This window comes from Panthera pardus, unplaced genomic scaffold, assembly GCF_024362965.1.
Source record: "Panthera pardus isolate Hobbes unplaced genomic scaffold, ASM2436296v1 HiC_scaffold_8, whole genome shotgun sequence".
In the NCBI taxonomy this organism is placed as follows: Eukaryota; Metazoa; Chordata; class Mammalia; order Carnivora; family Felidae; genus Panthera; species Panthera pardus.
In genome coordinates this window covers 2812621-2833116 of record NW_026527013.1, presented here as the reverse complement: position 1 = coordinate 2833116, position 20496 = coordinate 2812621, and the positions used below count along the sequence as shown (strand labels likewise).

Below are 20496 nucleotides of genomic sequence, written 5' to 3'. Positions count from 1 at the left end.
GGCGCTCCGGCGCCGCGAGGCTGGCTGGGAGAACTACATTTCCCAGCAGGCCCGGCAAACGCGCGCAAGCCCAGTGGGCCGGGAGCGCTGCGCGGACGGACCTGCCGGCGCCGCGGCCACTGGAGGGCTGTCCTGCGGGGGCGTGGGGTCCTGGGGGCCGTGCGGGCTGAGGCCACCTCGGTGTGGGAAGTGAGTGGCCTGACGGGGCAGAACGGGGCCTGGAGCCGGCGGCTGAGGTACGGGGTCTGAAGTCTTGAGTCTGGGGTCTTCGGGAGGACCGGGGTCTTCACTGGTAGCTTTAGGCTCGAGTTAGGTCTTCAGGCTGGGTTCTGAAGTCCGGGTCAGAGCCTGGGGTTGATCTTGAGCGTGACATTGGAGGTTTTGAGACGAAGCTCTGCTTTCTGGGGTCTTGGATCTCGGCTTAGACTGAGGTCTTGAGTCCGCGGTCTCATGGACCTGTACCAACCGGGTCTGTAGAGTCAGGGTGTGTCTCCCACCTGGGTTACAAGGTCGCGGTGGAGAAAGATGTGGAAGAACTAAGTCTGGGGTGACGGGATCCACGGCTGGGAGAGGCCTGGGGTGACAGGTACAGGGCCGGGCTGGGGCGGGGGGTGGGGGGGGAAACCTCAGGGTTTGGAGCCTGTGGAGCTACTGTCTTACAACGGCCTGTTCTGCGCCTCAGTTTCCTCATCTATACAACGGAGATCATAGTGGACCCTTCCTTGCAGGGTATGGTGCGGCTTAAGTTATGTGCTCTGTATGAGCGGCACCCACCTAGAGCCTGGCACCCGGTTGGCACTCAGGAGATCGTATCTTTGAATCTCTCTTTCAGATGCTGGCCCAGGCATGGAATCCCTGACAACTTCCCAGTCTCCCCCAGGCCCTCCAGCTATGGACTTGGAGGAGCCCAGGGACGCCCTCTCACCCCCTCGGGACGTCACCCCCAACTGCCAGTGGGACCCGGTGCCGGGAGGCCCCGGCAGCCTGAATCAGATGGAACTTGATGGGCCAAGTATCCGGGAACTGGTGCAGCAGTTTGAGGCTCTGCCTGGTGATCTGGCGAGCTTGTCCCCAGACGGACCTCCCTGCCCCCTGCACGTTGCCACCGGCCACGGCCTGGCCTCCCAGGACGTTGCTGATGCCCACGGGCTCTTGTCTGCCGAGGCCGGCCGGGACGACCTGCTGAGCCTTCTGCGCTGCCAGGAGTGTCCTCCTCCCCAGTCTTGTCCGAAGGAGCCTCCGGACCCTGCTCCTCGCCTGTTGCAGCCCCCTGAGGACCCAGACGGGGATGCCGGCCCCCCGGAATGGCCGGAGGGCGCTTCTGCCGAGCAGGCCGGCAGCCGGAGCTCAAGCAGCTCCCCAGAACCGTGGCTGGAGACAGTCCCTCTGGTTGTTCCCGAAGAGCCCCCTGCCAGTGTCCAGGTAGAGCCTGTCCCGCCTCCTGGGCCGCCTCTGCTGCCAGCAGCCAAGCCAGGGGACTCAGTCCTGCCCCTCTTCTGTCTTCTTCCAGAGCCCCAAGACCCTGGTGCCATACCCTGCCCTCCAGGAGGGTGAGTGTCCTGTCCACCCTGGCCGCAGGGACTGGGCAGTTTCAGAATAGCCCGCCTCAGGCTCCCAAATTGGCACAAAGTTGGCCAGGGACGAGTTGCTTCTAGAGAGGCTCTGAGGTTGGTTGAGCAGATTCCAGACGGTCCGGTGAGAATGTTCTAGAATGAATGGGGACGGAAGGGCAGGTTTGCCATGTGGAGCACCGGGTTCTAGAGCAGGGCTTGGCAGATGACCATCTGCGGACCACATCCAGCCCGCCGCCTGTTCTGGCACGTCTTGTGAGCTAACCAGCTCTTAGGTTAAAAAAAAAAAAATTTTTTTTTTTAATGTTTTTATTTTGAGAGCGAGAGTGCGCACGAGCAGGGGAGGGGCAGAGAGAGAGAGGGAGCGAGAGCGTCCAAAGCAGGCTCCGCGCTGTCAGCACAGAGCCCCGCATGGGGCTCGATCTCATGAACCGCGAGGTCGTGAGCTGAGCCGAAGTCAAGGGTCGGTCGCTTAACCGACTGAGCCACCCAGGCGCCCCGGCTCTTACATTTTTAAGCGGTTGGAAGGAAACAGAATATTTCTTGATGCATAAAAAGATGTGCAACTCAAATTTCAGCGACAAATAAAGTTTTATTGAGACACAACCAGGCCCATTCATTCACGGACTGTCTATGGTGGTTTTCATGTTACAACGGCCAGGGGTTGAGTAGTTTCCACAGAGACCATCTGGCCCACAAAGACCAACGTATTTACTGTTTGTCCACTTGCATAAGAAGTTTGTCAATCTCTGCCCCGAAGGCGTGGAAAGAACTGGTTCTGGGCATCTAGAATGTTCTAGGACTTCCATGTAAACTACCTGAGGCTATAAGTCAAAGAGCAAGTTTTATGGTTGGCGGAAGGGGAGCTGGTTTGGACCAATGGTTACAAGGTGCCGGAATCATGGGTGGAGCTATGAGTCACCCAGGTAGTTCCAGATTTTGGCATTTTGCCTGTGGTTCTAGATTAAGAGAACCTGGGCTGGTGAGAGTGTTCTGGAATGAACCGAGCCATCTAGACTGGGGGGTTTTGTAATCATGGGTGGAAAAGAGCTTATCTGCCGCTCCAGACCAAAGGAGGGTGTTCTGCCACTGTGGATAGGGCCATCTGGTTCTAGAGCACTCAGAAAGTTCTAGAGTTGTGCGATACAATAGAATCATAACGTGAGCCACGAGTGACTTTCGATTTCCTAGTTCTCTGCTTTACAGAAAAGATAAGTAAGACTAGTAACATTTTTTTAATTTTTAAAAAATATGTATTTATCGGGGCACCTGGGCGGCCTAGTGGGCTGAGCGTCCAACTTCAGCTCAGGTCCCGATCTCGCGGTCTGAGAGTTCGAGCCCCGCGTCCGGCTCTGTGCTGACGGCTCAGAGCCTGGAGCCTGCTTCGGATTCTGTGTCTCCCTCTCTCTCTGCCCCTCCCCTGCTCGCTCGCTCTCTCTCTCTCTCTCTATCAAAAATAAATAAATGTTAAAAATATATACAATTATTTATTTACTTTGAGAGACGGAGAGAGAGAATCACCAGCAGCCTCCACTACGTCAGCGCAGAGCCTGACACGGGGCTCGATCCCACGATCCGTGAGATCATGACCTGAGTCAAGAGGAAGACTCAGATGCTTCACCCAGTGAGCCCTCCCCCCGGCCCCGGGCACTCCAAAATTCCTACCGTTGTAACTAACTCAAACGTATTTGAGTGTCGTTTCAACGTCCAATCGGTATCTTACAATCGTTTTACGTCTTTTTCACACTAAATTTTCAAAATGCCGTGTGCGTTTTACACGTCACAGCATATTTCAGGGGCACGACACCCACCTGTGCCTGGCTGTTAGCATAGTGGATGGTGCGGTTCTAGAAGCTCAGAGTAGAGCTGTCTGCCGTTCCAGAATGCTTAGGGTCTTCCAGAGCTGGGGCCTGTACCTGTCGCTGTAAACAAACAAAGCAATGGCTCCCGGTTAGGACACTTTAGAACTGACCGAGCCGTCTGGTCCGGTTCTAGACTGCTCAGGGAATTACAGAACCAGGAGGGGAACGTTCCGCGTGTTTCTGGGCTGGGTTGGTGGGATTCTAGAACTTTGAGCCGAGTTGTCTGTTCCTGGGCTGCTCCGAGACTTCTTAGAACCACCGGGTACAACTGAAGTGGCGCAACTATGTGAGGACGTTCTAGAACCGTTGGAAGCGTGACCCGATGCCGTCACGATGAAGAAGTTACAGAATCACGGAGTGGGGAGATGTGGTTCCGGAGTGGTGCCCATTTCTGGACGCCCCCCCCCCACCGGAATTCTGTGGTCGGAGACTGCCGGAGAGTTCTGGAGTCACAGAGGGGAGCCAGCTGGGGTTCTGGACGGTGTGAGTTTTAGAAATGTGACAAGGGGTCTCTTTCTGCTCTGATCGGGAACAGAGCCGTCTGCAGGTCTGGGCTGGCAAGGGAGAAATCTGGAACGGTGGTCAAAGCTCACTGGCTCTAGATGGATTTGGGGGGTTCTAGAAGCACCGAGTGACGCTGACTGGTCCTAGGACATTGCTGGTTTTAGAAACGGGACTGCCTGGTTGTCGCCTGATGACAGAATTCTAGAAACACGGGGTGGAGGTGTCCGTCGTGAGCTTTTTTTTTTTTTTTCTGGGGGGCTCTGACCCTGGTTCTAGACCCTCAGGGGTCCAGAAACTGGGTCATCTGGCCCAGGGTCCTTGAGCCGTGGACAGAGTCAGCTGGTTCGAGACTGACGAGAGGGCTCTAGATCTGTGAAGGCCAAGCTGCTTGTCCCTCCTGCTGCTGGGATGGTTCTGGAACGGCGGCGGGCAGACCCGCATGGCTCGAGTGCTAGGCTGGGGGGTAGAAGTCGGTGCTTCCAGACCACCGTGGGAGCCGGGACCCTGGGCGGAGCGTGTGGGGCTGGACACGGCCGGCGGGGCGCTCTCGGGCTGACCCTCCTCCGCTGTCGCCTTCAGTCCCTGGTCCCTGTGACCATGAAGATCTCCTAGACGGTGTCATATTTGGGGCCAAATACTTGGGCTCCACCCAGCTGGTGTCCGAGCGGAACCCGCCCCCCAGCACACGCATGGCCCAGGCCCGGGAGGTGATGGACCGCGTCAAGGTGAAGCCAGGGCCGGGCAGGTGGGGCTCCCCAGGGCCGGTGGGAGGTGGGGGGGGGCAGGGGGGAGCCACAGGCCGGTCCTCCGAGGCCCCTGGAGCCTGGCGGGGGTGGGGCGGGCAGAGGCTGGGTCTTCGTGGGCCTCCACTTCCCACCCCCCCCCCCACAGGCCCCCGAGGGGGAGACCCAGCCCATGACGGAGGTGGACCTCTTTGTCTCCACCAAGAGGGTCAAGGTTCTGACGGCTGACTCCCAGGTACAGGGCCGGGCCGGCCCCCGGGCTGGGGGCGCCCCCGCCCCCCGAGGGTCCGCACAGCCCACCCAGGCCTGGTCTCCCCCCCCCCCCCGCCCCCCTGCAGGAGGCCATGATGGACCATGCCCTGCAGACCATCTCCTACATTGCCGACATCGGCAACGTGCTGGTGCTCATGGCCCGGCGGCGGCTGGCCCGGCGGCCGGCGCCCCAGGCACACAGCCGCCAGCTCTACAGGATGATCTGTCACGTCTTCCACTCAGAGGACGTGAGCAGCCCGGCTCCGGGCGTCGGGGGGGGGGGGGGGGGGCTCGGGGCCCGCCCTGCACTCTTCCAGAGACCCCTGGTCACGCCGTCGCTGCAGCGTCCTTCCATCGGTCCTCAGCGCTGTCGGCTGTCTCCCCCACCACCCCCTGGGCCTCTGGTCTTTGCCATAAGCCTCAGAGACTGGCGGCCCACCCCCCAGCCTTCCCCCCTCCGGGCCGGTGTCCCTCCCCTCCCCCGACAGATTCCCCAAGACAGCGGCTGCTTTCCACAGTCCCCATAGTCACAGGGCACGGGGCTGTCTCCCAGGAGTCCTGTCCCTGGTGGGGCCGGGAGGGCTCAGCCCCGGGGACACCTGAGGGTCTGGGAGACCTGAAGGAGGGGGGCGGGACACCCCCCGAGAGCCGCTGCCCGTCGCCACGCAGGCCCAGCTCATTGCTCAGGCCATCGGCCAGGCCTTCAGCGTGGCCTACAGGCAGTTCCTCCGGGAGAGCGGCATCGACCCCAGCCAGGTGGGCGCCCAGCAGAGCCTGGGGGCCACGGGCCCCGGCCACCTCCACAACGGGGACCTCGACCACTTCTCCAACAGCGAGAACTGCAGGGAGGTGAGTGTGCGGGCCGGGGGGCCCCTGCCAGCCCCCCTCAGAGCCGCCCTCATGCCCCCCACCCACCGTGTCCCCCCCCCCCCCCCAGGTGTGCATCGAGAAGCGTCGGGGTGAGGGCCTGGGCGTGGCCCTGGTGGAGTCGGGCTGGGGCTCCCTGCTGCCCACGGCCGTCATCGCCAACCTGCTGCACGGGGGCCCTGCCGAGCGCTCGGGGGCCCTCAGCATCGGGGACCGCCTTACTGCCATCAACGGGACCAGCCTGGTGGGGCTGCCCCTGGCCGCCTGCCAGGCCGCCGTCCGCGTGAGTCCTCTCAGGGTGGCAGGGTGCTTTCCCTGGGCCAGTCCAGAGGGGCGTGGAGCATTAAGTCCCCACCCCCCTGCTGCCGCGTGCTCCGGGAAACAGTCTTGGAGAGGGGACGTTGTTGGTCCGGGTGACCGTGATGGGGTGAAGGCAGGATGGGAGCACCAGCAGCCCAGCTACGGAGCCGGGGGCCTTCCTCTCCGCCGCGAGGCAGCAAGCGTGTTCTTGAGTCTGGACCCTTTTGTTGGATGGGGAAACTGAGGCCCGAACATGGGGAGGGACCTGGCCAGGAGGGCGGGTCCGACAGGGCCCACGCAGCAGGTTAAGGAGTGAGCACGGCCGACCTGGCTAGAAGCTTGCTTCCCGTGAGGAAACGGAGGCCGCGGGAAGGGAGGGGTCACACAGCTCCGACCCAAGGCTGCCCGGCTTGAGTCTTGTCTTCTTAACTGCTTCTCGAGGAGCCTTCTAGAATATAGGGCCCTGACTCCAAAGCTCCATTTTACGAGTGGGTAAACTGAGGCCCGGAGGGAGCTGCAGCGTGCCGCGAGGTCCGGCAGCGCCCTGGGGGCCTCGCTAAGCCCACAGCCCCTGTCGCGCACAGGAGGTGAAGTCGCAGACGCTGGTGACCCTCAGCATCATCCACTGCCCGCCGGTCACCACGGCCATCATCCGCCGGCCCCACGCCCGCGAACAGCTGGGCTTCTGCGTGGAGGACGGCATCGTGAGACCCCAGCCCCGGGACGGGGGTGGGGGGGGAGTGGGGGGGACCGACGGCCCCCCCCTGAGCAGCACGGCCCCCTCCCCGCTCCCTCCAGATCTGCAGTCTCCTCCGGGGCGGCATCGCCGAGCGCGGGGGGCGTGCGCGTGGGGCACCGCATCATCGAGATCAACGGGCACAGCGTGGTGGCCACGCCGCACGCCCGCATCATCGAGCTGCTCACCGAGGCGCACGTTGAGGTGCGCGGGCAGCGGCCGGGGCGGGGGCGGGGCCAGGGTGGGGGGCGTGTCCTCCTGCCGGCCCAGGCCCGCCCCCAGCCGCCGGCCTCCGCTCTGGCCCCCCCAGGTCCACATCAAAACGATGCCGGCCGCCACCTACCGCCTGCTCACCGGCCAGGAGCAGCCCGTGTACCTGTGACCGGCCACCAGCCCGCCACCGTGCCTTAGCGCCAGCAGCCCCGGGACTCCGTCCGCGGGGCCTCCGGAGGCTTCTTGGCTCCCTGTTATTCTCTGACGTAAAACATTAAATGCTTAACAAACGGGCAGCATCTTGGCTCGAGATCTGCGGGGTTCAGAGAGGAAGGATACGACCGACTCTCAACTCGGTGTCCTTCCTGGAAATCTCTAGAAGCCAGTGCTGTGAAAATACTCTATTTATTAAAGATTGGCAGAAGGAGGTAGGGTTCTAGGTTCTGTACGGGAAACTCAGTCCCAGCTCTAGGGAGGAAGAGGGGATAGGGGCCAGCTGGCCACCTGGGAGGGGTCACAGGTCGGTGGCCGGGCCCCAGTCGTAGCCGTCTTCGTCAGAGGACTCCATGTCTCGAGCTCGCGTGAACTTTTTCTTCAAAGCTTCCTGCCCATATGTCCTGGGGATCAGGAAATAGAATAGAGGCTGTGGGCAGGGGACAGGCAGGAGCCACCCTTACCTGAGGCTGACTCTGTGGGGCACGGTGGGTGTGGACAGAGATGAGCGAGACTGTGCATTTAGGGGTCAAGCCTCGTTAACGAACTCCTACACATCCTCCAAAGCCCCAGCCAGTGTCCTGTCCTTCAGGAGACTTTCCCAGTCAGTCCTCGTAGGAAGACAGCATCTGCTTCTTTGGCCCTGACGACATGGGGGTCTGAGTGACCCTGTCTGCTTTCAACCCGCCCACTGGGCTGGGAGCACCATGAAGGCATAGCCTGGTTCTCGGTCTCGTCACCCCCAGAGCCTGAGTCCCAGGAAGAGGGCCGAGGGGCCCCAATCTGGACTACGGGGGGGGCTCTTACCGCATGCTGTCCTGTCGCCACTGACCATGGGGGGAATGGCCATCCACCTTGGAGGGGGAGAAAGGAGGTCAGCACTTCCCCCAGAGTAAGACAAAGTAGGGTGTAGAGGACCCCCATCCCAGCTTCCCACCTTGGCCCCGGTGGTGCTACCTACGCTTTCTCCTTGCCCCACACAGGTCTGCAACTCCTCCAATTTTTAGTGAGAAAATGGGGTGGGACAGAGAAAGGCCTTGGCTGCGATCCCCTAGCCTGTCAGCAAAGGGGGAAGTGGGTTCCCAGCTGTAGAATTCTTCAGAGGGCTGTTGTTAGGATGTTGTTAGGATGTTAGGCTGTTGTTGGCTGTTGTTGTCATAAATAAATCCGTGTATGGAAAGTGCTCAGGATAGTGCCTGCCCCATAAGCAAGCTGCCGTGGACAGTTGAGCAGGTTGGATACTGCACAACTCCAGGGACGCACCATTCCAAGTAGAGACCTCACAGATTTGTACATTTTTATATTTAACAAGAGACAGTCTGGAGGAAGGGTTGCCTTTGTCGAATTTATAAAGGGCACTGCAGAGGCTGAGGCAGCCTCAGTAAGAACAAATGCTATATAAATACTTGTTGTGGTTAAACACCCAACTAGTGTGGGCTGGGACTTGGACGAAGTGCATTGAGTTTAAACAGCCACCTTGTGACGTCAAGATTCATCCATTTCATTATGTCCCAGATAAGGAAATACAGAGGTTACAATGTTTGTTTTAAGTTGTTCAGTGACTCAGTGGCTCAAATACCCTAGGTCCGGGTGTGAGACACTGATCTGATCAGAGAAGCTTCTGTTCGTTAACATCCTGGTGGCAAACAGGCTCCCCTGTGTGTCCCAGCCCCACCCAAGACCCCTGCCAGGCCGCCCCCGCCCCCCGCCCGTGCCCCGCTTACCTGGGCCCCTCGGGGACCCGGGGCTCTCCCATGATCCCCCGGGCTCTGAGGCTCATCCGCCAGCACGGGTTCCGAGGACCGGGCCAGAGCTGGCGCCGGCGGACCCTCGTCCACGTCCGTGTGGGGCCCGCCCTCGCCATCCGTGTAGCCCTCCCCGTCTGTCTCGTAGTCGCTGTTGACCCGGCTGTCACAGCTCAGATCCGCAGAGCTGTCGGCCAGGCCTCGGTGAGGCAGGTCCAGGTTGCCCTCCGACGAGGTGTCCGGCTGCGGGGTGGGCGTGGCCAGGCTGAGCCAAGACCCCTCCCCCTCCTCCCAATCCCACCCCCGGCCTCCAACCTCCCTGCCAAAGCAGGTCCAGCCCGTCACCTCAGGTCCGACCTTGGCCGTGGACGTTGCCCCACCCCCCGCCCCAGGTACCTGGTCCTCGGCCGTCCAGATGGGCCGGGTCTGCTGCTCGCGGATGACGGCCTTGAGCTCCCGGTACCAGGCGTCACTCGTGCCATGCAGGGGGATGGTGGCTGCGGGGAGGGGGCTTCAGCGTGGCCGCAAGTGCGCGGCCGGGACCCACCGCCCACGCGGGCTCCCCCCCCCCCCCCCCCCGCCGTCCGCCTACCGGTGAACAGGTGTTCGCTGTGCTTGCGTAGCTTCTGGGCTTGCGCGTAGAGGCGGCGGGTGCTGCGGCGGGAGACGGGCGCCAGCCACTGGCGCAGGGCCTTGAGGGCCACGCGGCTCTCGGGGGCGCAGAAGACCACGATGGGGTAATATTGCACGTAGTTGAGGCGTTCCACCGCCGACGGCGTCACGTCCAGGAGCGCGTGCTTGTTCTGCGCCCAGCCCGCGGCGGAGGCGGAGGCGGAGGCGGAGGCGGAGGCGGAGGCGGAGGCGGAGGCGGAGGCGGGGGGCGGGGCAGACGGCAGGGAGAGAAACACCCAGAGACGCAGCGGACAGGTCAGGAGGCAGGTGAAAGGTCAGAAGATCAGAGGTGGAGATGGAGGGTTGGGGTCAAGGTGGACCCTGACCTCAGGGCGCAGGCGAGCGCAGTGGGCAGGGGCTGTGACGGCCCAGCGCTCGCCACTGTGCGTCTCCGTCCCTCTCAAGCCCCGGCATCGCAGCACCTCCGAGAGGGGCGCCGAGGGGGTCTGTGCCGTGCAGCCCGGCCGGGGCGGGAACAGGTTGGAGGCCTGGGCCTTGGTTTCCCAACCCTTGAAAGGGGGCACAGAGCGGGGCCCTGCTTACGTTCTCGGCGATCACGCGCACGGTATCCAGCTTGATGATCTTGGAGGGGCTGTCGGTCCTCGACACGCTGTCTGTGGAGGGAGAGGTGACCGGCGGCTGCGGAAGGGCGTTCCCCTGGCCGCTCAAATTCTCGGGCCTACCTGCCCCTCCCCTGCTCAAGAACCCACCATGGCTGCCCATCACCCCGAGGGCGAGTCTAACGACAGCCACGAGCCTGACTCGCTGCACTCAGTCTCCCTCCTGACCGTGGCCTACACTGCCGGGGACCATGTGGCGGATGGGAAACAGCCTCAAGGACATGAGGTCACCGGCTCGGGGTCACGGAGCCGACAAGGGGCAGCCAAGGAGCCCGATGTGGTGTTCGTGTTGCAGACACGAGCTGCGCCCCGCTTGGCCCCAACTTGGCTCGGGCTGCGTCTGCTGCTCTCCCCTCCCCCTTGCGTTCTGTAGGACTCGAGATAGAGCCCTGCCTCCTCCAGGAAGCCCTCCAGGACAGCCAGGGGCTGATGGAGGTGACACGCCCTGCCCTGGGGGGGGCCCAAAAGGAAAAGGGGGGGGAGTGGGGCAGAACCCTACCTAATTTATTTTATTATGTGCAGAACAGGGACACCTGCGGGGGCTCCGTCCGTTAAGGGTCTGACTTCAGTTCCGGTCATGATCTCACAGTTTGCGGGTTTGAGCCCCGCCTCGGGCTCTGTGCTGACAGCTCGGAGCCTGGAGCCTGCTCCGGATCCTGTGTCTCCCCCTCTCTGCCCCTCCCCTGCTCGCACCCTGTCTCTCTCTCTCCCTCTCCAAAATAAACATTAAAAACATTTAAAAAGTAAAATAAAATGTACAGAACATAAAACTCACCATCTCTAAGCTCACAGCTCAGCGGCCTCAGGCACACTCACACTGTCGTGCAGCCGCCCCCGCCATATGTCTCCAGCACTTTCCATGTCCCCGAACTGAGACTCTGTCCCCATGAAACACTGGCTCCCCACCTCCCGCCCCACCCCTGGCTCCCACCATGTACTCTCTGTCTCTGTGGGCGGGACTCCTCCGGGGGGGGTCACGCGGGACGTGTCCTTCTGTGCCCGGCTGCTGTCACTGCTCAGTGTCCTCCGGGTCTGCCCACGTGGTGGCAGGAGGCAGGACGTCCTTCCTTTTTACGGCTGGATCATACTCCAGTGTGTGGACGGACACTGTGTCTATCCTTCACTGTGGCTAATACTGCTGGGAACGTGGGGGTGCCAGTGCCCGTTTGAGACCCGGCCCTTACTTCTCTTCGGTATAGACCAGACGTGGACTCGCTCGCTGGGTCAGACGATGACTCTGTGTAACCGAGGAGCTGCTCGTAGTTTTCCACAGTGGCCGCCTGGTCTCACGCTCCCCCAGCCGAGCACGAGGGCTCCCACTTTCCACATCCTCACGGACACTTGCTATGCTCTGTTTTGCTGTTTTACACTCTGGCCCCGTCCCGGGGCCTCGCTTGGCCTCGCACTGTGGTTCCGATCGGCACTTCCCGGGCGACTAGTGATGTTAAGACGACCTTGCCCTCCAAACCACACGCTGGACCCTCGTCCTTCCGCCAAGTTCCCTCCCCACAGACCCTGCCTCCCCTTTTGCTGTGGGAAGAGCCCCCTGAAGGCTGCTGAGCCCTCCGGGGCGGCGAGAAAGGGCCTCACCTCCTGAAATGCTCGCACCTCGCACGGGCACGAAGACCATTCCCACACTCATTCTTCCTGCCAAGCACAACCCCATTTGAGAGACGGGGAAGTGAGGTCTCAGGGCAAGCCACCAGCTCAGGGTCACCCAGCCAGGAGGAGCAGGAATTGCCCGGAGGTGACATCTGCCCACAGAACGGCCTCGCTCCAAAGCCCCGGCCAGGGGACACTTTGGCAAGGAGACGGTGTGTGTCTGCAAGAAAAGCCCCTCCGCCCTCCTTTGGGGGGCTCCTGACCGAGATCGCCACCCCACGGGGCTTTGCTCCGATGCTGTATTCAAGGGCATCCGCTCTGCAAACACTTCTCTCCGCTGGAATGCGGCCACCGTGTGTCAACCCACAGGTGTGGCCGTATCCCAGTAAAACTTTATTGACAGGTTATAGGCGGTGCAATGTGAATTTCATATCATTTTCATGTGTCACATCACATTTCTTTTCACTTCTCTTCAACCGTTTGAAATGTGTAGATACCGTTCTTAGCTGGCAGGCTGTATAAACACTTAGCTGATGGGCCAGATTTGGCCCTGGAGCTTTAATTTACTGACCCCCGCCCCCCCCCCCCCCAGCTTGTTTCAGTAGTTGTTCGTGAATTTTTGGTGTTCTCCGGGGAATAGTTGTCTGTCTTGCTCAACGCTGTGTCTGTAGCTCAGTAAAGGAAGGGGCAGGTGGCACGTTGGGTTCATCGGCAATGGCTGCCGGGCAAACCGTGTTAAGAAGGATTCTGAGGCTCTATCCAGACAAAGAGCGCCATGATTGGCTCGGGACGGCTGGCCCAGGCCTTGGAGGGGGCGCTGGTGACTCATCTGCCTCGTGCCTGCCGTGGCTGTTTTAACTCTTTCCCGAAACAGCAGCAGCAGCAGCAGCCCCCTCATCAAGCTGCCTCGGCCCCCGCGCCGGGCAAGAGGCTGTGAAATGGTTCCCCCAACAAGGCTGCTTCCTCACCTGCGATTTCGAACTGGTCGGGCATCTCCGCAGTCAACTTCTGCATGGCAATGTCTGCCACGGGCCCCAGGATCACCACCGGGCGCTTGAAGCTGGCTGAGGGGCAGAGAAACGGCAAGAATCAAGATCCCATTTGCAGCAAAGACCGCTAGACCCAGCCAGGCCCATGGCTGCCCGGCTAAAGACTACATCTCCCAGCGTCCCCTGCAGGCGGGAGGGCCACATGACCACCTCCCGGCCAATGGGGTGCAAGCAGAATTGCGCGCCGTTCTGGGTTGTAGCCTTCCAGGAAAGGTAGGGGCCCTGTTCACCTTCTTGCCTCTTCCCCGGCTGGAATGGTCTTGGACCACATCATAAGGCAGAAAAACAAGACGTGAGACCACCCTCCGTTACTTACACCCGGGCTACGACTTAAAAAGAAGCTCTTTTCCGCTTCTGCAGCTCTCACGTGGGTTGGGTTATAGCACTGAAGTCAGTAGACAGCAAACTACAACCCGTGGGGCCACATCCGGCCCCCTGCCTGTTTTATAAATAAAGTTTTATTGGAACACAGTCACGTCCACTCATGTACTGCCTCTGGCTGCCTTCGTGCAGAGTGGAGTCGTTTTGAAAGAAACCCCACGGCCCCACAAAGACTAAAGTAGTAACTGTGTCTGACCCTTTGCAGGAAGAGTTTGCCAACCACTGGACTGATGGCTATACCATTTTAGCCATGAGGAAACGGGCACAGAATGCACAATGGCAGGAGAAAAGGGAGTAGTCAGCCCCCTCCTGATACCCCTATTCCCATCCCTCGGAAAGGATTTTTTGAATTTTTTCTTTAAAGTTTATTTTTGAGGGGCACCTGAGTGGCTCAGTGGGTTAAGCGCCCAACTTCAGCTCAGGTCACGATCTCAGGGTTCGTGAGTTCGAGCCCCACGTCAGGCTCTATGCTGACAGCTCAGAGCCTGGAGCCTGCGTCGGATTCTGTGTCTCCTTCTTTCTCTGCCCCTCCCCCGCTCACACTCTGTCTCTCTCTCTCAAAAAAAAAAAAAATAAATAAATAACTTAAAAAAAAAGTCACCCCCTCCAGCCCCCACGACCCCCCTTCTTGTCCCTGGATGAGCCTGTTCTGTACGTTTCACACACGTGGACTCACACCCCGTGTGGGCTCTGGGGTCTGGTTCCCTTTCTGAGCGTCAAACATTCAGGGTCCGTCAGCAGGGCAGCGGGGGTGGGCGCCTCGCTCCTGCTAGTGGGCGGGGCAGCGACCTGCGCGTGCGCGTTGGACACGTTCATCTGCAGACGCGCGCGTGCGCGGTGGGCACACTGTGTGTGTCCCTTCATCTGTCGGTGAGCGTATGGGTCGTTTCCACGTTTGGGCCGTTGTGAGCCGTGCTGCTGTGGACACGCGTGTTCAGGCTTCTGTCTCACGCCTGCTCACAGTATGCGTGTATTTTAAAGGGTGTCTGTTCAGCGCCAGCTGACACCCTAGAAAGGGCAGCGCCCACTGAACGCCCGGGCGGCCACCGCAGGCCACGTGTGGCTGTGGAGCCCCTAAAACGTGGCTGGTCTGAACCCAGATGTGCCGAGTGCAGAATACACACCAGGGCTTACACACACACACACACACACACACACACACACACACACACACACACACACGAGGGTGTGAAATATCTCACAGACTACTTATAATTGGGTTATCTGTTAAAATAATACTTTGGGGGGCGCCTGGGTGGCTCAGTCGGTTAAGCGTCCGACTTCAGCTCAGGTCATGATCTCACAGTCTGTGAGTTCAAGCCCCGCGTCGGGCTCTGTGCTGACAGCTCAGAGCCTGGAACCTGCTTGGGATTCTGTGTCTCCCTCTCTCTCTGCTCCTCCCCTGCTCACACGCTCTCTCTCTCTCTCAAAAATAAGACTAAAAAAAAAAAAAAAAAAAAAAAAATGATACTTTGGGTATGGTAACAAGGTAAGTTGTTTAAGTTACGGGTAAGCACTTCTTTTCGAGATTGCCCCTGCGGCTTGCGGATCTCTACTGGAACAGGAAAGGAGCCCTTTCCTGTTCCCTTCGGCACCCTAAAATAACCCAAAATGGGTATTTCGGGTGGGGGGGAGAGGTTAAGGATGGGGGCTTCCGAAGCCTGGACGCGGAGGAAGACTTGGTCCAGGGCTTCCGAAAGCCTTACGAGGCCCCCCTCCCCTCGGCCCCCCGCCCCTCGGACCCACCTTCTCGAAGCACCACGCGTTCATACGGCGGGTAGTGACCCTGCCTGGTCAGATCGGACAGGTCCTCGCGGCTCCGATGGGTGGTCTTCTTGGCCCCTCGACGGAGACCCCGCAGCCGCCAGAACTCGGCCCGCGCGTTGGAGCCCGAAGACGCACCCGGCCCGGCGCCCACGGCGCGCTGGGCGGCCTCCAGACTGGCCAGCTGCTCCGCCCTGGGGACGAGGCAGGGGGCTGGGCACGGAGGGCGGCGGAAACCCGGCCCGGGAGCCGGGAGGCCGCGCCCGTCTGCGGCGGGGAAGCCGAGGCCGAGGGGCGACGCACCTGCTCCGGTTGGGGATGATGCCCCGCTCCTGCTCGCGGAGGTCGCGCCCCATGCGCGCCGCCAGCCAGTGGCCCCCGCGGGCGCGGCTCTGCCCGGGGCCGGGGTACAGCGTGTCCAGCACGTGGAAGACGTCTCCGCGGGTGAAGCCCAGGCCCGACGGGGGGCTGGCCTCCAGCTCGAAGTGCGTGCGGATGTAGAAGGAGTCGCCCACGCGGGACTGCACCATTTTCCGGAAGACTGTGGACCGGGGAGGCTCGGTGAGCGCCCAGGCCCCCCGCCCGGCCCCCGCCCGCCCGGCCGCGCGCGCGCACTCACTGTCCTGCTTCCGCTGCGTCACCAGCTCCACGTCCTCGCCCGGCGGCAGCCCCAGCAGGAACTGCACGGCCTCCTCGCGGGTCAGGTTCCGGAAGGGGACGTCATTCACCTGCGGGGAAGGGGGCGTGGCATGGGCCGCGGCCACCCCCCCCCCCCCCCCCCAGACAGGCGATGCCAGCTCTGCTGGGCACGGGGCCCACTCCCGGGAGGACAGCAGGGACGGGTCGTGACCCAGCCAACGAGGTCATGACACAGGCAGGGAGACGTTAAAATGTTCAGATGTCCAGGGGCGCCTGGGTGGCTCGGTCGGTTAAGCGACCGACTTCGGCTCAGGGCACGATCGCACGGTTTGTGAGTTCGAGCCCCAGGGTGGGCTCTGTGCCATCAGCTCGGAGCCCGCTTCGGATTCTGTGTCTCCCTCTCTCTCTCTGCCCCTCCCCCACTCAAGCTCTGTCTCTCAAAAATAAACAAATGTAAAAAAAAAAAAATTTTTTTTTAAATGTTCACATGTCCCTGGGGGTGCTGCGGGTCCTGGGGGAGGACACACAGGCCAGGACAGACTCCGGGGCCACCCAGCAGGCCGCCACACCCACTGCCGGCTGCCCCAAGTCACCTGCAGAATCTCATCTCCCTCCTGGATGCCCTGCCCGTCGGCCGGGCTGCCCTCCTGCACCCCGGACACGAAGATGCCCACGTCATTGCCGCCGGCCAGGCGCAGGCCGATGGTGGAGCCCTTGGGGAAGCGGACCACCCTCCAGTCGGGGCTGTACCTGCAAGGGGAGGCAGAGGCGTGGTCAGGCCGGAATGGGTGCAGAGGGGGCGCGCGGGGCCTCCCTGGGAGAGCCCCCACCCCCTCCGGGCCTCAGTTTCCCCACAGCCTCGCATGGCGGCCCCACCAACACGGGGACGCAGCCCCGGGATGCGCGAGTGTCCGGCTGGGGGGGCTTTTTTCCCCGGGGGGACGTACCCACGGTCCTCCCTGCTCTGGCCGCTGGGCACCCTGTAGATGTCATAGCTGCTTTGCCTGGGGGAGTCTGAAAGGGAACAGCAGTGTGTTTTCCAAGCACGCTGACTGGTCTAGCCGCCACACCTCAGCCTTAGGGTGTCCCTGCCCCACGGCGCTGTCACCCAGCCCTCCGTCCCTCCCAGGGAGCTGCCCCTGACCTCTTAGGCCCCTGCCCCCCTCTCCCGCCCTGCCTGGCACCACCTCACTGGTTGGGATCAGAAAAATCAGAAGGATGCTCAGAGTCACGTCCCTGCCACCGTCCGCTCACCTGTTTCCGAGATGGTTCTGGAATCCACTGAATTGTCCCGCCAAAGCGGGGGGCTCTCCCTGGAGGGGGAACGGATTTGGGGTGAAGTAGGGGCAGATGCCGAGAGTCGACCTTAGCAATTCCCTTTTATTTGCACCCAGATTCAAATTCTGCCCTTCTGGCTGGGAGACGGTGGGGCCGCTGCTCTCTCTCTGAACTCGGGTTCCCTCCTCTGAGCCCCGGGGACGGCTAAGTCAGGGCCACAAGTAGGCATGGCTCAAAATGAGGCAAACCTGTGGCCGATGGTCACGTTTATTATTCTAATTAGTGAAAAGCTATAGAAGGTGATATGGTCTGAGTGCTGTGCTCCCCCCCTCCCCCCCGCCACCGCCATCCTAACCCTGGGGGTGGGGGGGATGGTTTGGGAGGTGGGGCATCTGGCAGGCGAGGCGATCAGGGTTAGGTGAGGTTGGGGGGGGGCAGGTGAGGTGGGGGGGGCAGGAAGGTCATGCAACAGACCCTCCCCCCCGCCCCCAACCCTCTGAGAGATGCCGCCCTGTGTCGCTCCAGAGGCTGGCGTTCCTGTTACCGAGCGTCCCCGAGCCCGGCTGCACGGTAACAGCCGTATGAAGGAGCGGGCGTTCCCTGTGGCTCAAGCACACACGTGTTGCCTCCTTCTGTCACTGATACTCAGCACCCCGAGATCCGGGGCTCTGGGGTCCCCTTCCCGGCCGAACCAGCCCCGGGGACCCGGGAAAAGAGCGGGACAGGAGGAACCGCGTGCTGAGCTGAGGTTACGAGAAGCAGCTTCTGTCTCGGTCCGTATTCTTAAGTCTCTGTGGGATCATTCGTTCTGGGGACCCGCGAGGCCCTGAGTCCTCCTGCCCCCACGGCTGTGAGTGCGCTGGGGACCAGCCACCCCCAAATCCTACTGCCCTAGCCGGCGCCTCGGCTGTAGCCTCCTAAGACCCAGAGATCAGAGGCACCCAGCGAACTCCACATTATCCGTGTGGGATAACGTTCACCGGCGTTTCGAGCCGCTAGGCTTTAGGGAAATTTGTCACCGAGCCACAGATAACGGATAGACCCCCCCCCCCCCCCCGGCTTCACAGGCGCCGAAGGCCTTAGCGATAATATACCCATGACCTAATCCCCATGGGCTGGGCACTTATGTTTTGGTTTTTTAAATTTTTTTAATGTTTTTATTTATTTTTGAGTCAGAGAGACAGAGCACGAACGGGGGAGGGGCAGAGAGAGAGGGAGACACAGAATCCGAAACAGGCTTCAGGCTCCAAGCTGTCCGCACAGAGCCCGACGCGGGGCTCGAACCCACGGACCGTGAGATCATGACCCGAGCCGAAGTCGGACGCCCAACTGGCTAGGCCACCCAGGCGCCCCTGGGCACTTCTGTTTTTAGGCATGGAGTCGTGTCCCCTCAAAATTCCTGCACCGAAATCCTAACCCCCAGCATCGCAAAATGTGACGGTACTTGGAAATACGGTCGCGGTGGATGCGATTGGTGGAGAGGAGGACCTACTGGCAGGAGGAGGGGAGGCCCTGATCCCATATGACTGGGGTCCTTATACAGTGGCGACGTTTGGACCCAGAGACAGACAAGATGACGTGAAGTCATCAAGAGGAGGTGGCCACTTACAAGCCCAGGACTTTCTGGAAGCTACCAGAAGGTAGGAGAGACCTCCCGCCCCTGCCTCCCCGCCTCCCCGCCTCCCCGCCCCGAGCCTCCAGGGGGAGCGCGGCCCTGCCCACACCCTCATCTGGGACTCCGGATCCGCGAGACCATAAATTTCTCCTGTCCTAAGCCACCAAGTCTGGGCACTGTGTTTATAGCCACCGCAGGACACGAATGCAAGGTCACTGCCACTTGTTCCCGTCTGTAAACATCATCATAACGAGCAAGCACCCTCCAGTCCCTGCACACACCCGTGGCTATCTTGCCCCCAAGAGAAAATCCCTAAAGGAGGACTGAAGTCGAAAATGGGTTCGAAATTGGATGGAAGTCAAAACTGGGGGGGGGGGGGGGGTCTTGGAAAATTCCGCTCCTTCTGCTTTAAGTTGATCCCTACCAGGCTCTCCCGGTCCCGAGAACCCAGAGCCACGTACTGGGGGCCAGGAGGACTATGTGTGGACGGGGGAAGCCTCTTCCAGGCAGGCCACCGGGACCGCACCCTCCAGTCGGAAACGATAGGCCCACGTTCCATTCCCACTCAGCCCTTCTGGCCGACAGGGGTACGTACTCGGGGGAGTCGGTCCAGCTGGCATCAGAGCTCCGCCGCACATGCTGGGGCGGCGGTGGGACGTGGGACGGTGGCGCCTGGGACGTTTCTGAGCCGAGGTCTGAGATGTCTGCAGCGGAGAGGACGTCCCATCAGGCCTGCAGCCCGCACCGCAGAGGGGGACGTCAAGGCCCCTCTAAGCCAAGGGGCCCAGGCCAGAGTCTGGCTCAGCCAGTAAGCCCTGACTTCCTGTGTGGCCTTGGACAAGTGTCTGTCCCTCTCTGGGCCTCACAGGGCCGGGCTCACGTGCCCCGCCGGGCCCCGCCTGGCCTCCTCGGCCTCCCCTGCCCTCCGCTGAACCCACAGGGCCTGCCCTCTGGCCCCTCACCGTCCAGGAGAGAGCTGTCGCTGTCACTGACGGCCGACGGGATTTTCACCAGGAACTGCCCTCTGTCCCTGAGCACCAGCAGAGTCAGCTTCCCTTCTGACTTCTCGATCAGTCGCCGTGTGTCGCTCAGAGACAGATTCTCGCTGGACACGCCATTGATCTGAAAGGCCCGGGAAGGAAGACAGGAAGGGAGTTAACACTAGACAGGGGATACTAGAAACAGACAGCTTGGTGGGGGCACTAGAAACACACAATTGCTAAAAACAGACGTTCTCAAGAGAAAACGATGGTACGGGACCCCTGCTGTGAGGAGACCATGCCCAGAAGTGACTCCCACAAAAATTCCAGAATTCGGGCGCCTGGGTGCCTCGGTCCGTTAGGTGTCCAACTCGATTTCAGCTCCTGTCATCATCCCAGGGTCGTGGGACTGAGCTCCGCCATCAGGCTCTCTGCTGACGGCACGGAGTCTGCTTGGGATTCTCTCTCTCCCTCTCTCTCTGCCCCTCCCCTCTTTGCATGCACACATGCACGAGCGCTCTCTCTCTCTCTCTCTCTCAAAAAAAAAAAAAAAAAAAAGAATTCCAGAAGCAGCCAATTTTCTGAGGGGCAGAGGGAGCTTTGGGGGAAAATTAAAAGCAGCCTGACTCCCCATCTCCCTAGAAGGGGAATTTCTCAGGAGACGCTAGAAACAAACATTAGGGACAAGTCTAACTAGGGGGCCCTAGTCAGTCCATAGAGCGTGAGTTCGAGCCCCGCGTCGGGCTCTGGGCTGACAGCTCAGAGCCTGGAGCCTGTTTCGGATTCTGTGTCTCCCTCTCTCTCTGACCCTCCCCCGTTCATGCTCTGTCTCTCTCTCTCTCAAAAATAAATAAACGTTAACAAAAATTTTTTTTTTATAAAAAAAGAAA

General features: G+C 60.9%; 2 protein-coding genes across 5 annotated transcripts in view; one reads left to right on the top strand and one right to left on the bottom strand.

Annotated features, from left to right (window-relative positions):
- The first annotated feature begins 102 nt into the window (after positions 1-102).
- On the top strand, positions 103-7344 carry APBA3 (amyloid beta precursor protein binding family A member 3). The gene is given in 12 exon segments (XM_053898094.1): positions 103-236; positions 833-1422; positions 1511-1550; positions 4517-4662; positions 4829-4915; positions 5019-5180; positions 5602-5781; positions 5870-6082; positions 6684-6803; positions 6898-6933; positions 6935-7039; positions 7146-7344. Coding segments are annotated over 11 exon segments (1737 nt in total). The 5' UTR covers positions 103-236; positions 833-846; the 3' UTR covers positions 7218-7344.
- A 90-nt stretch (positions 7345-7434) lies between these two features.
- The window catches only part of TJP3 (tight junction protein 3), a 28141-nt gene continuing 15079 nt past the window's right edge, over positions 7435-20496 (bottom strand). For all 4 annotated transcript variants that reach the window (XM_053898085.1, XM_053898083.1, XM_053898084.1 and 1 more), the window contains exons 7-21: positions 19589-19748; positions 19222-19330; positions 16988-17046; positions 16681-16747; positions 16327-16483; positions 15714-15822; positions 15398-15635; positions 15077-15288; positions 12869-12964; positions 10222-10292; positions 9599-9809; positions 9403-9503; positions 8986-9249; positions 8069-8115; positions 7435-7665 (exon numbers count right to left, since the gene is read on the bottom strand). In XM_053898085.1, the coding sequence (XP_053754060.1) occupies positions 7563-7665; positions 8069-8115; positions 8986-9249; positions 9403-9503; positions 9599-9809; positions 10222-10292; positions 12869-12964; positions 15077-15288; positions 15398-15635; positions 15714-15822; positions 16327-16483; positions 16681-16747; positions 16988-17046; positions 19222-19330; positions 19589-19748 (2004 nt within the window). In that variant the 3' untranslated portion in view covers positions 7435-7562. The remainder of the gene's footprint in view (positions 7666-8068; positions 8116-8985; positions 9250-9402; positions 9504-9598; positions 9810-10221; positions 10293-12868; positions 12965-15076; positions 15289-15397; positions 15636-15713; positions 15823-16326; positions 16484-16680; positions 16748-16987; positions 17047-19221; positions 19331-19588; positions 19749-20496) is intronic.